Raw genomic sequence first — 13,373 nt, forward strand, 5'->3', positions numbered from 1 at the left:
GAGGCGGGTTTAATGCGCGGGGACAAATTGCACTCATCGTGTTGTTTGTGGAGAAAATCCTCCGGGCAATGTTTGAACGAGTGTTGGTAGTGTCCTGACGATTTGTCGTGTATATTTTATACGTATATACCTACAGGTACAATGTAGTACAAGTACACACGTATCCGCGGAGAGTTCGTGTACAACGTACACGTCTTCGGATATACCGACCGAGTCAAAGGTCAAAAGTTCCAACAAAGAGCATCGTATTCGTCATTTATTCGGAAACCTATGGGGGCACTGTGGGAAATACGAATCGACGTCGGATCGTCGGTGCGGTTGGGTAAGTGTAAATTGACGGGACTTTGGTGTCGCGCTGTTATCCTATTCCGTCTCTCCTTCTTCTTCATCTTCTTTACGGTTATCACGACCGCTGAACCTACGTACAAACGAACCTATCTACCTAAGGGATGAAAGAGGAGAAACACAACTCCTCTGAATTATTTACAAGGATCTAGGCGAACACCAACCGACGCACTCGGAAATTTATACCGAAACTTTTCATTCTCATCAACATGTGTATAACGACCTGGTTATGCAGATTGGGCATAAGTAATCCGGTGTAGGTAGCTTCAATTAGCTAACGATGGGTACGATTAAATTATTGCAACAGTTAAACATACGATTGTCCTCACATCTTTGACTCTCAATTTTACGAACCGATAGCAGCAACCGAGGTAGCATCTAAAAATGTAAAGAGCGTTCACACCGTAGTATTTGTGATTGCCTGGCATCGAGCGCCAGGCTTCTTACATCGGGCAACCAGAATCACCATAGTGTAAATTTTGAAAATTGACGAAATCTCTGATAAAATTGGTAAAAATAATAATCGACGTTTTCATGGGAATTACTCACCTCGTATACAGCACCCAAAGGCATCACCAGACAAGCCACCATGAGATCGGCGACCGCGAGACTTACGATCAGGTAGTTTGCTACCGATTGGAGATTTCGCTCGGAGAATATCGCGGCGATAACGAACACGTTCCCTGTAACAAAATCATAAAGACATTACTGCACGTGTCATTTATTTGCATGAAATGACAAACATCCGGCATTACACGTAATTGTTACGTAATACACACAGAGATGTAAGCGAGTATGTATGCGTACAAACGTAACGTAACGAGAACATTGCGAAAACGAGGGAGAAGTCTGTTTTTTTTTTTGTTTGTTTGTTTGTTTGTTTATTTTTTTATTTTTTCATACAGGTTAACGCGTCGGGGGTTGCTCGCAATTACATATAAATTAGGGACGGCCTCATTTGGGATATGGAGCAATTTGTTTTTTTTTTTTTTTTTTTTTGCAACCATCACCCCGTCCGCTACTCGAAGTCGGTTCAAATATTTGATGAGAAAAAGAAAAAAAGAAAGAAAGCGAAAGTTATTCGGAATCTTTACCACGCACCGTAATGGGGACATCCTTCTATTAGGGATGATACGTATACATAGATATATCACGGGCGCAACTTATCTCGTTATCATATCTAGAAAAAGGAATTTATTTATCTCGTTTCGCACGCGGTTTTCCGCAACAACTCTCACCTCGCCGTCTTCTCTCCTCATTCTCCGCGAGCCGCAGAATTTCCATTTTTGCAAGAGGATCGACCCCGAGGCAACCAATTTGATTCACAAATTTTTTTTTTTTTCTCTTTCTTCGCGTTCTTTATTTTTTAAGTTTTTTATTTATTTGTTTCCCTTTCTCCTCTCGCTCTGCGAGCTCTTTCGATTTTAGGTCGCGCGCATGCGGTGATGTATATACATACATACATGTATGTTATATAAGGTGGTTGTTTTAAACTTTTTTTTCGTCTATCATTTTTACTTTCCGCACCATCGCGAAAACCGACACTGAGGTATAACGATTTTTTATTCAGATTTTAACGGATAGCTACGTGTATATAAATATATGTACGTATATTACATAAGAAGTATCTGTGGATATACATCACCTGAAAAAGAATATATTTATATTACACATTTGTGTGTGTGTAAAATTCAAATGCAGCAATTTTAAACGCATTTATATGTACATAATATATATACCCGTACACATATATATACAAAAAGGGAACAAAAAAATTATCACTGACGACGGGGATGAAATTTGAAATTTTGATTTTGATTTTCACTCTTCTTCTGACGGTTTTTTTTTCTTCCCCCTGAAATTTTGTCAGAATTACAAGTTGGTTTTCATTCAGAATTCTATACGTAAGAAGAAAAAATTGATGCCAATTTTTTAGATCAACGTAATTGCAACAAAAAAAAAAAAAAAATACACTGCATCCAAAAATCCGCCGTACATTCGGTAGCTCGTAAAAATCTGTCTTCCTTTCATATCGGTTGTATAAAATACGACAGAAAGTACAGAATCGTGAGTCAAGACGGGTTCCTTCAAAGTCCTCTGGAAACGGCTTGGACGGTAATAAATTTTTTTGATTTTTCGTTTTCAAATAGTTTCATTCAAGACTTCACTCACGTGAAATCCCCGGTATGATATTTCATAATACAGCTGGCACAGATACCTATGAACGTCTGTGATACGAGTACAGTATAGCGTTCGACGGTACGTTTATATTTAATGGTGAATTCTTGTTAACGAGAAATCGTAAACCTGCACCACCGGCAAGTGCAATGGAAGAATGCCGTCTGCAATACTTTTGCAATCAATTTCTGCACCGTTCGCCGTGGTTCACAATTTACACCAGAGTTAGCGGGCGAGCGCGACCAGTGCGTTGAAAACCACTATACACGCGGGATATACACAGGAGGTGCACGTAATATATAGATATATGTATAATCTACGAGAGCGTGTCCCATATGCACCTATACAGTCATCGAGCTCCGAGCTGCAATTTCGTCGCATTCTGAAATAGCCTCCTATAGATAACGTGTGCGACGTTGAGTGGGAGCGGCGTTGTTGAAATCCATTTATGCAGCTTGTTCTCCCCCTCTCTGTTTTTTTTTTTTTTTTTGGTCTCCTCCTTCATTTTCTCTCCGTTCAATTTTATATTTATTCGAAACTGCACGCGATGTAACTTTTTGAAGACTGCCCATCAACGATATCCCTCCCTTCAGATTGAAAACTATCGAACAACGCTTCGCGCCTGACTCGTCTCGGTTCTCCTCCGATTCCCTCAAATTCCGTATTACATAAGGACATCGAATTTCACGTGGACTCCACCCGCTTCCGTAGCTCTTTCGATGATTTTTTTTTTAACAGACGTTTCAACTATTTCTATGGCCGGACAAAAATTAGAAACTTTTTTTTTTTACACTACTCCGCGTGCCGCTGGTCATCGTGCACTTGACTTTTCGAAACGAAACTAATTTCGTCCGCGGCATGATAGGTTTTATCGAGGTCTTTGACGAAGAAAAATTGACAAAAAACGTAACTGCACCTATGTACATTTCACGATGCAGGAATTGATGTATCTTTGTTGTTTTTTTTGTTGAAAAAAAAAAAAAAAAAAAAATAGAATATTGGAAGGGGTCGGCGAATCGACGTATATCACTCGTCAAAGAAGTATAATTAAATCCCAGCGCAACGGCCGAACTGGATATGATTGAAAAGACAATTTTGAGCGCCATTAATCCGGACATCGTTTGTTCTACGGTATAAAATGATCACAGATAAATATACAGGTACGCAAGGATGGTGACATTTGCAGTTTCGATGTGATTCGAATCCAGCTCCGTTTTAGCAAAACTTCAATGTCACGAACCCATTTTTTTTCATATTAAATTCTGAAAAAATTCAAAAACAAAAAAAAAAGGACTCGGTAAGTCGGGGGTCAGAAAAACACGTCAGAATTCGCGGGTTTTCTATTCCGAAAGATGGCTAGTCGGACGAAGGTTGAATTGGCATGAAATGCCCCGTGTACAATAAAGACAATATGTGACAGTATATAATGCCCTGTCAAATTCAGGACTTCCTGCAGTGACCCGCAACATATTACCCATGTACATGTGTACGTGATGGTCGTACGTACATTCGGCTGAACGATCATTTGAAACAGGGATTTCTGCAGTTTACAGGGATGAAAAAATCCACTACACCGGGACCGGCTCGTTCTCGATGATTAATTGTACTGCAATCTGTGTACTTACGTATGCGATATATCTGCGTAAGCCATCCGATATCTATTTTCAAAATTTATCATAGTTTCGAGTTAAAATATTATATTCAGAGAATGAGGAGCTATTCATTTTTTTTTTTTTTTGATTTCATACGACCCGATGGTTGTTCGAGATTTTCCGTTTTTCGAGAAATAAGTTGTACCGAAATATCAGAAGATGCCGCTAAGGTTCCGAACAATCCATATTTCCGAAAAAGCACCTTTGCCAATAATTTGTTTTGTCGCTGGTCTTTTTTTTTTTTTTTGGTAACAAAAAGAGCAAGGTTCGAACGCCCACGGCGCGACTGACATCGGATTAACCCGGACATCGACGCGCTACGCCAACGTTCGTATAAATTTTTAATCACGAACCGTCACTGTCAAAAGAATTTCAAATTACTCACCCATTAAAACTTTAAAATGACCAAATGAAATTGTGTTTTCTACAATGACCTTTCGATGAGTGAAGTTTTGAATTCCGCCTTCAAATTTGCCCGCGTACATTTCAAACGCCAACCCCGATGGAATGTTTTTTTTTTTTTTGTTTTCCAAAAAGCTCTCCGTCTGGAGTAAAACTGATTGTGCGTGCAGCTAGGTGTCAGCGGCTCGATAACAAACGACATCTACATACTCGTCGTCTTCTGCCAAAGTCGTCAAATTTTTTACAGCTCCCATGGTAGATAACGTATACCTATACGTGTGGCCGAGTTACGCCCCCCGCGTCTTGAAAGGTTTTCTTTTACTTTTTTTTCTAATCTTCGTTCCTTTGGGCACCTCGTTATGTACGACGTTATACGTTATATAATACATATATATACACAAGGTTACATGCAGGCTGTGTATATAAATTACCACGGTAGCGGTAGCAGTCCATCGCTAAGAAGGCGTCGGTAATTTCCCTCTGCACACAAAACGGCAAACTCGCAAGTCCCGATAGAAAAAAAAAAAAAAACCGCCCGGAATGAAGAAAGAAACTCATCAAAGTCTTATTCCCTATTTTCAGTCGACCGTAAATTTCAAAGAAAGAAGAATATCGGGTAGAATGAACTCAAAGACCGGTCCGCCGCGCACACCTGAAATCGCAGCACACCCATCGAAAGTCGCAATTACCTGCATTACCTCCTAAGCATAAAAGCTCTAGACGTACATAAATGGTCAATGTTAGTGATGATGGCGATAAATAAGAATACATTCGATGTGGCAATACTTTAATTTTTCCAAAAAGTCGTGCATTCCTGATTAACTAACAATTTCGATTCTTCTTTTATGAAAAACGAATCAAAAAATGTAATTGAATCAGAGCAAATAACTGCGTGACTAAACGAGAAAAAACCAGAGGGAGAAGAAAAAAAAATGTGGAAGTGATCAGAAGCGGTATGAGGAAAAAAAAAATAAGTGGCCCAAAGGGAAACCAGAAGTAAAAAGCTCCGGAAGCGGGCTGAGCAGTCAATACGATGAAAGATTGATCGCGACTGTTCATACTCATACAGTATATATATGGAACCATACTCCTGCTGTAAAAATAATACATAGCTCGTACATAATGTATATACTTATACATAAATATTCGGAATACATACCGAGAAGTGTGATAAGATTGAAAGGTGGGTATAGGTTCGGATACTGTGCAGCGAATAAAAGTCGATTATCTTTCAACTATTTTTCGGCTAGATGTGGTACATGAGAGTACATCGTGTATAATATACCGTTACAAATATATGCATTACAAGAGACGTAAATTGGATTTCTCTGCTTGAAATAATATTTCCGAACAGAAGGGGCTGCACCGTGCGAAGAACCCGCGGATGAGAATTGAGGGAGGGAGTGGGAAAAAAAAAAAAGAAAGAGAGAAAAAATGGAAACAATGATCGGGAGAAGGAATAAGAAGAAAATTCCGCCATTTTCCCACGTAGAAAGAATAAGCTATAGGATCGATCCGAAAAGTGAGAAACAATCCACTGCCCACTCAATCTTTCCCCCCTTCTTTTTCACCCTCCGCCCTTAGTCTACGAAGGGAACAACGATTTCATACATATATGTATGTGCATAAATCGAGTATATACACAATATAACAGCGGCTCTCATGTGAAAAATAAGAATCATTAACAGTGAAAAAAAAAAAAAAAACCAAGAAATAATGATAAAAAAAAAAAATCGAAAAACTCACGATTTCGTTACCAAAAAAATTACCCAATTACAAACTCACCTATTACGGTGGTCAGGATTATCAGGCCGAGGACAACCGCCGTGAAAATCGCAGCTACGTCACTTGCCGCTGAGTCGATGTTCAAAATGGAAGATTCATTTCCGGCGTTAACGTCGCCAACGGTTAAATTTGTCTCCATCGTTATCCGCGTGATGTAAGACGTCACGGTATTAATATTATTATTTCAATTATTACGATTAATATTATTGTTATTTCGTTAATTATACATATCACTTCGCAACGTGGTAATGTTGAGAAAGATTCGTTGCACGCGGCTTGTTTCTCGTTAGCGATGTTATTCGGGCTAATTACCGCGTCGTCGTTGTCGCCGTGGATCGTACTTGTACGATAATAATTTCGTTGCACAGGTACTGCGAGATGTAGTATGGGTTACAAGTCACTCGGAAGTTATAATTTCAAAATGGTTTATTTAATACGAGCGTCGTCCGATCACGTAATTTTCCACAAACCCCCTCGGGATTGATGGTCTTCGCCGCCCTCTCTCCCTCCCTCTTTTTTCTCTCCGCAATGCTGCAGCTCGTCCCGCGGTGCCGACGGGATCTGGCAAACTGCGAACCTGCAACTTCATTTTTCAGTTTGTAACGAACCACGTACGGTACATGTGCACGTATATATAAATTACACGTATGATACCGAGGGGGCATCTGACGTCGCTCGCTACGAGTTACGGCGAAGAGGGATGCAAAAAAAAAATAGCGAAACACCCCCGCGAAAGCAATCGAGATTATTTTTCCACCGAGAAGAATAATGGCGAAGTTGAGATGAACCAAAAAAAAACCAAAAGGAGAAGCATGAAAATTTGACTTCCTCTTTTGCTTGACTTTCGAAAACTTGAAGAACCACCATGAATTTTCGGACATCGGATTCAATCCGAATTTAATCGGGATTTCAACCCTCGGAACTCGATACCCGCGAGTCAAGCGGGGGAGAAATTTTTTGCATACCGAGTATATCTAATTAACGAGGTAGGGTAAATGATATTTGTCCTTCTTCGTCGCGAGCACATTTTTTTCCCGGTGACTTTTGGAATGAAAAAAAATTTAGCTTGAAATATTACCCGCGCATTAATGAACACGTATACCTATAATAATGAGTGTTCTTTAATTCGAAGATGAAAAAAAAAAAAAAAGAATCGTTGAAAGACGAGATATCCTCTGAAGTCTGCAGCAAATATAATATATGCGAGTAAAAGGTGAAATTCTAATTCAACTTGCAAATTATAACGCGTTAAATTTAAACGCCTTTGTTCTCACGGACAATTTCCTTCACTTTTTACCCAGCTATTTCTTAATTCTCCGCTTCTATAATTAATAATACCCTCTTTTTCTCTCGCCCCCCCCCCCCCCGCCCCTCCTCCCCGCCCCGCCGCCCCCTTCTTTATCTTTTCCGAATTTTTCTTCTTTCTTTTTCTTCTCTGTGAATTATACATATTACACTTATATATAACATCCTCGTGATAAATAATAAAATTTAATCCTTCCACCAAATAAGCCAGATGTCGATGATGTATAACCTTAATTATTCAATTATCATACTAATTAAAAATGATAAGAAAATGAGAAAGAATCTTTTTAATAAAATTATGCACCTTCGTCGTAGGCGGCGAAAAATATTCCGTTAGAACGGACGAGAAAAAAATTGCCCTATATACAAAGGGTAGAAGAAAAGGAGAAATTCTTACAAGTAACAAGGATGAGAAAATCTTTGTTTACGATCGAAAAAAAATTCCTCGATTAAATTTTTCGTAAACTATTCGGTGACGAATTTTCTACCGAATAATCGCGAAGCCCTGGTTTGCGTGAGTCTGCGACAAAATTTTGATCCAATTATGGAAAACCAGATAACTTGTACAAATGGACTAACGAAATAACGTTATTGGAACACAAAATTATGGTAAATGTATCCGCGATATGGATATCCGTACCTATGTGTATTTTTCGTTGAAACGCGTCGCGTCAAATTTTGACATTAATTTTATCCCGATATTTATGGATCTCTATAGAGACGTTGCATGCAACCCGTTCGTCCGTTGCAAATCGGCGATTCGACGTATAGCTACGAAATGAAACACTTGTTGGTTCTCTGGGCGCTCAGCCAAATCGTTGAACCCCGACGGGGGGGTAGTTGGTATGTATGTACCATATACATATATGTATTTATCAAGGTATGTAGTTTCCAACTTATACTACGATAAATCTAATCTTTCCTTGCTTACGGGATATCCCGAAGAGGAAAAAAGTTTGAGGGCTGCAACAGATACGAGAGGGTTAAGTACAAGTTTATATAAGGTACCCTCGAAGTGGGCGTAAAATTAAGCGGAAAATACGTGCTTTTCTCCCCGTTCCCCCACATTAATCGGGAAGAAAAAACTTCTCCTTAAAACCGAAAGAATGAAATCCGATGAACTGTTTATTTGTTATATTTCAAAATTTTTTGAGTTGAAATGTTATGTCATTTTTTGATCATCTTCCGAATTTTTCAGAAAATCCGACTGAATTTTAATCCCACCAAATGAGCTAGAGAAACGAATGGAGACCGCACTCTTCCCTACGCAGCTAATCCTTCGGAATTAAAAAAAGAGAATTTAAAAAATTCTGACTCAAAGTAAAACTTCACAATTCTCAGCTACTCGGGTTTCAGGGGTAATGACAATTTTCCAAAAATTTCCACAGCGTTAAAAGTTCACCAGCGTTAATGGGATTCCCAAAAAAAAATCCCTTCTCTATATAAACCTTTTTCCCTTCGTACCATTCAACTATTTTCACTCGACAGTCAGGTACTTGAAAATTCACACTCCGAAGTGTTCAACCCTGTGTCGGTAAATAATAAAGAATAAAACCAAAAGCAAAAAAATAAAAATAAATAAAAAAACAACGACCCGGTTGAATTCTCATGGAGGTGTGCTGCAGCATGCGAATTCGGTTGAAATTACAAAAGCGAAGCTGCATGCGGAGCATATCGTGTTGACTCTGAAATTTTGCAGATGAAATGTAGGTAATACACCCTTTCTGGAGAGCGGGGAAAAAAAAAAAGATTACTCTTCTGTATTCGAGACTCGGCGTTCCACCGGAATATATACCTACGACTCGGGAAAAAAATTGGAGAAAGAAAAAATGGAAAACTGAAAATCCGGTGACGATGAATGACGCGACGGAGCACCCGTCCAACGTATTATAACGTAACGGTTATACGTATATATTCCGCAACATGTTCTGATATATTAATTACTACACAGCCATCACTTTGTCGTTCATGTCGTGGGCAGGTGGACCTCCAGGCGGCATATTCTGGTATGATAATGAAGACGTTATTGTAATCAGGATAGTTACTACCCCTACAGGAGAGGAGGTGTTTACCCGCAACGGTACATATACCGGGGACCGGAACTCAGTCGGGAAGTAACTTCAAGCCGCATGATAAATGCAACGGTATATAACGGCCGTATATATATATCTATATATCTGTATATACATACACATGTACGCAAGCTCTGTGCAGGTAATTATTCGGAGCGCTTTGTCGCTCGCTAACTATGTATACGTGGCTAGCTATACAGATTCCACGGTGTGGCAAGCTGTACACGTAGTCGAGCTAGGCGAGTAAAAATATGTGATTTTTTAACGTACGACCCGCAGCTGGCTGATTCGAAGGGGATATTTTTGTCGCCGTTTCACCGACGGAAAGTTACCTCTTTAATCCGATGCGAAATTCCGACAGCCCCCCCGACTTCCTCGTCATCGCCCCGATTCTCATGCTAAATGATATAAAAAACGAGACATATTTTCGCCGTTCCGGTCGAAGGAGGACTCGAAGCGGGAGTGGTGGTCCTTTTTATCGCGAGTTTTTTGAATTTTTTAGGGAGGAGTGTCCGCAGATAAATAGGAACGCTATTAGTCGCATGTATATTCGGTTCTAACCCATTAGCCAATTGTCCCGTTTCAGAATGTTAACAACTTGGTTGCCGCAGGGTGAGTTAAACGTTATCTCCCGATGTTATATTCATTAAACGCGCTTCGAGACAAACGTTGGTGTATAACGTTCGCGCTCCCGCATTTCCATCCCCCCCCCCCCCCCCCCCCCCCCGCTCTAATTAGGTAGAGTAACGACTGAAACGTTAGAAGTTAATTCATCAATGCGGGAAGAAAAGACCACATTCAGTTACCGCGTACCACCGGCAAAAAGAAGTGTTTGAATATTTTCTTCTAATTACTCGCCTCGTTTTACGAAAACCCCCCGATACGTCGTCTACGATACATTGCGGATTCGAAAGCATCGTGTTCAACGAATTGAATATTCATACTTATAAACAATTTAAATTACTCTTGCGTTATTTTTTATTGGAAGAGAAAAATAAAAAAAAAACAAAAACAAAAAGAAAATTACCGCTCAAAGTTGACGCGGCAAATTATGTTACGGATATAACTGTACCTCTGTTGAATGAAACTTTTGAAGAATATTTCGCGAGAGCAAAGCTTCAAGAAAACGTAGAAAGTTGAAAAAAAATAAAATAAAAAAATAAAATATAAATTTTACACGAAAATTGCGTACATAGAAATATGTATCGCAGTTATGTACAAGCATACATATATTCATCCAAAGGTCATTCATCACAACCGAGATGATATAAGATTGCCAAGATTAAAACGCCTCCGCACACCCAGCTGCACTGACTGTAATATATACGCTTGCGAGGTTATAAAACTTTCCCCCTTGGGAAACAACTTCTGTTTTTGTTTTTCCTTTTGCTTTTTTTTACCTCCCATTTTCCTATCTAATAACATATTTTTCTATCATTGTAAATTTACTCGACGCGCAGAGTGGATAAAATCTCGCTGCAACTACGATGGTGAAAATTTTACTTATTTTTTTAATTTCACTTTTTTTTTTTTCAACATGCATCCCTCACGCTTTTCCTCGGAGAATATTTCTACACAGCTGTGATAAAGGTTGTACGCAATTTTCGGAGTTTGACGTGACCACGTCACGGCGCGACTTGTGGGAAAAACTCGACGTTTTCCCATCTCAGACGCTTTTTTCTTCGTCGTTTTGTTTTTTGTTTTTTTTTTCAATACTTATTGCAGCAACGAAGTTGGTTGGTCGGATGGTGGAGAAGGTTTTCTGTGTCCGAATTTTGAAACGCAACGTCGTTATTGAAAACTTTCGAAGCGAAATTTCTGTTCAGCTTTATCTACAGACGAACTGACATCGATATCTGAGCTTTTTTGTCAAGCTCAACGTTCGGACATTTTTCGTTTAATTACGGTCCAGTTACAGGTTTTTCACGATGTACGTGATTCATATTGAAAAGTTTCAAACCGTAATTACCGAGGACGTTTCAATCGCCCGGAGAACATTTTTTTTCTCACGAATTTTTGGGATTGTTTGAAGAAATTGAAAAATTTTGAAAACGGTACGAATCCAGAACTACCCCCGAGAAAATTCTCATTCGTCCGAAACATCGGAGGCGATTATTCCCTGTTATTTTTGATCGTCGATAAACACCGAATTTTGATATGCATGCGATATTTGAAATGAAAATATAAAGTTCAAAATATTGAGTATACAGGGTATGTACCTACGTATAAACGGAAAATAAATAGACGAGAGAATAATTGAATATCAGATGAAATATAAAACTTGAAATTAAAACTGCATAAGTGGTGCATATTTTGAAGTAACGAATTCGAAAAGTAAAAGAAAAAAAAAAAAGAAAAAAGAGCAAGGGAAGAATTGAAATTAAGTAAAATTCTGAAAGGTACATTATATAACCACGGTTGAAAGTTTCTAATACTCATTCTACGTGGAGATGATTTATGAAAAATATTATGTAGGTATAATATATGTGTAGGTATAGCTCTCGACCGATAAAGACAAGCTTGCAGACAACTAATAATAAGAACCTTCGATATTATCGTTTTCCGATACCTTGAGTCCGCTGCCATCTTGGTACATAACCATTCCGGCGAGCCCTCGAAGGGTACAACCCAGGAAGGTGGAATTTAAAAAATGAAAAAAAAGCTCAAGAGCTCTCGATAGATAAGTAATATTTCACGCAAGATGAAAAAAAAAAAAAGATATAAAAAGAAAATCGTCATCGTCGCCTCGGGTCTGTGTCAGAAAAGGAAGAAAGTCGTTTCCTCTTTCGTCAATTTTACATTAATGCAGAAATTAGCGAGTCTGTTGGTAATAAAGTATCGTAATTTGCTCTGAATCATTGCAAAAATACACGGTAAAGTAAAAATCGTGGAACGGAAAGAAAAGGGATGAGAAAAAAAAGGAACCGATCGTGCTCCGAACGAATCCGCGTTGTTTTTTCATGTACATGTAACCTAATACACGTAATACATAAGTATACACACGTCTATATTCTGTGCAAGGTATGCCTTTAATCTACATCTCCTGGAGAGTTTAGGTGCATAGGTATACCTATACATAAGGTCGTTATCGGTACCCTGCAGACTGATTAGGAGACCCGATAATCCAAATCATCTCGCTACACACGAAATACTTACCATTAACACTCCGTCACCTTCACCCCTACCACCGTCGATTGATTTAATTACATAGCGCCGACCCGAATTATGAATAAAATCATACGGAGTATGATAAATCAGATAACGCGCGTCCGACGATATACAACATGTATATCCGCAACAACAAAATCACGTAACGCATGGGGGAAATATGGAAAATTCTCCGTTATCTGCAATCATTATTTTATACGGAGAGCAAAAATCCGCGCAGAATCATCGGTGGCCACTGAATCACCGATGACACTTCGACCGGGACTGTCAATTTTGGGGAAGTTATTTCTTCTCGTTTTTCAAATCGAGAATCAGGAGCGTCGGACTTCCATCTCGCTATCGAAAATAGAAGGCATCCCTTCCGAAGGGGGAGATGTTCGCGCATTTTTTCCTCACGGTGTATCGGCTACGCAACGCATGAAGCTCAGGACAACCGCAACCAATTTGCGGTTTCGGTACAATCATG

General features: G+C 39.2%; 1 protein-coding gene across 4 annotated transcripts in view; it reads right to left on the reverse strand.

Annotated features, from left to right (window-relative positions):
- LOC105685740 (5-hydroxytryptamine receptor-like) overlaps positions 1-13,373 on the reverse strand; it is a 31,366-nt gene that overhangs the window by 14,254 nt on the left and 3,739 nt on the right. For 3 of the 4 annotated variants that reach the window (XM_048650493.1, XM_048650494.1, XM_048650492.1), the window contains 2 exons: positions 6,363-6,945; positions 895-1,028 (listed from right to left, as the gene is read on the reverse strand). In XM_048650493.1, the coding sequence (XP_048506450.1) occupies positions 895-1,028; positions 6,363-6,501 (273 nt within the window). In that variant the 5' untranslated portion in view covers positions 6,502-6,945. The remainder of the gene's footprint in view (positions 1-894; positions 1,029-6,362; positions 6,946-13,373) is intronic. The other variant, XM_012400098.3, reaches the window with a different exon arrangement.

The sequence above is a fragment of the Athalia rosae genome, chromosome 2 (genome assembly GCF_917208135.1).
Source record: "Athalia rosae chromosome 2, iyAthRosa1.1, whole genome shotgun sequence".
Taxonomy (NCBI): domain Eukaryota; kingdom Metazoa; phylum Arthropoda; class Insecta; order Hymenoptera; family Athaliidae; genus Athalia; species Athalia rosae.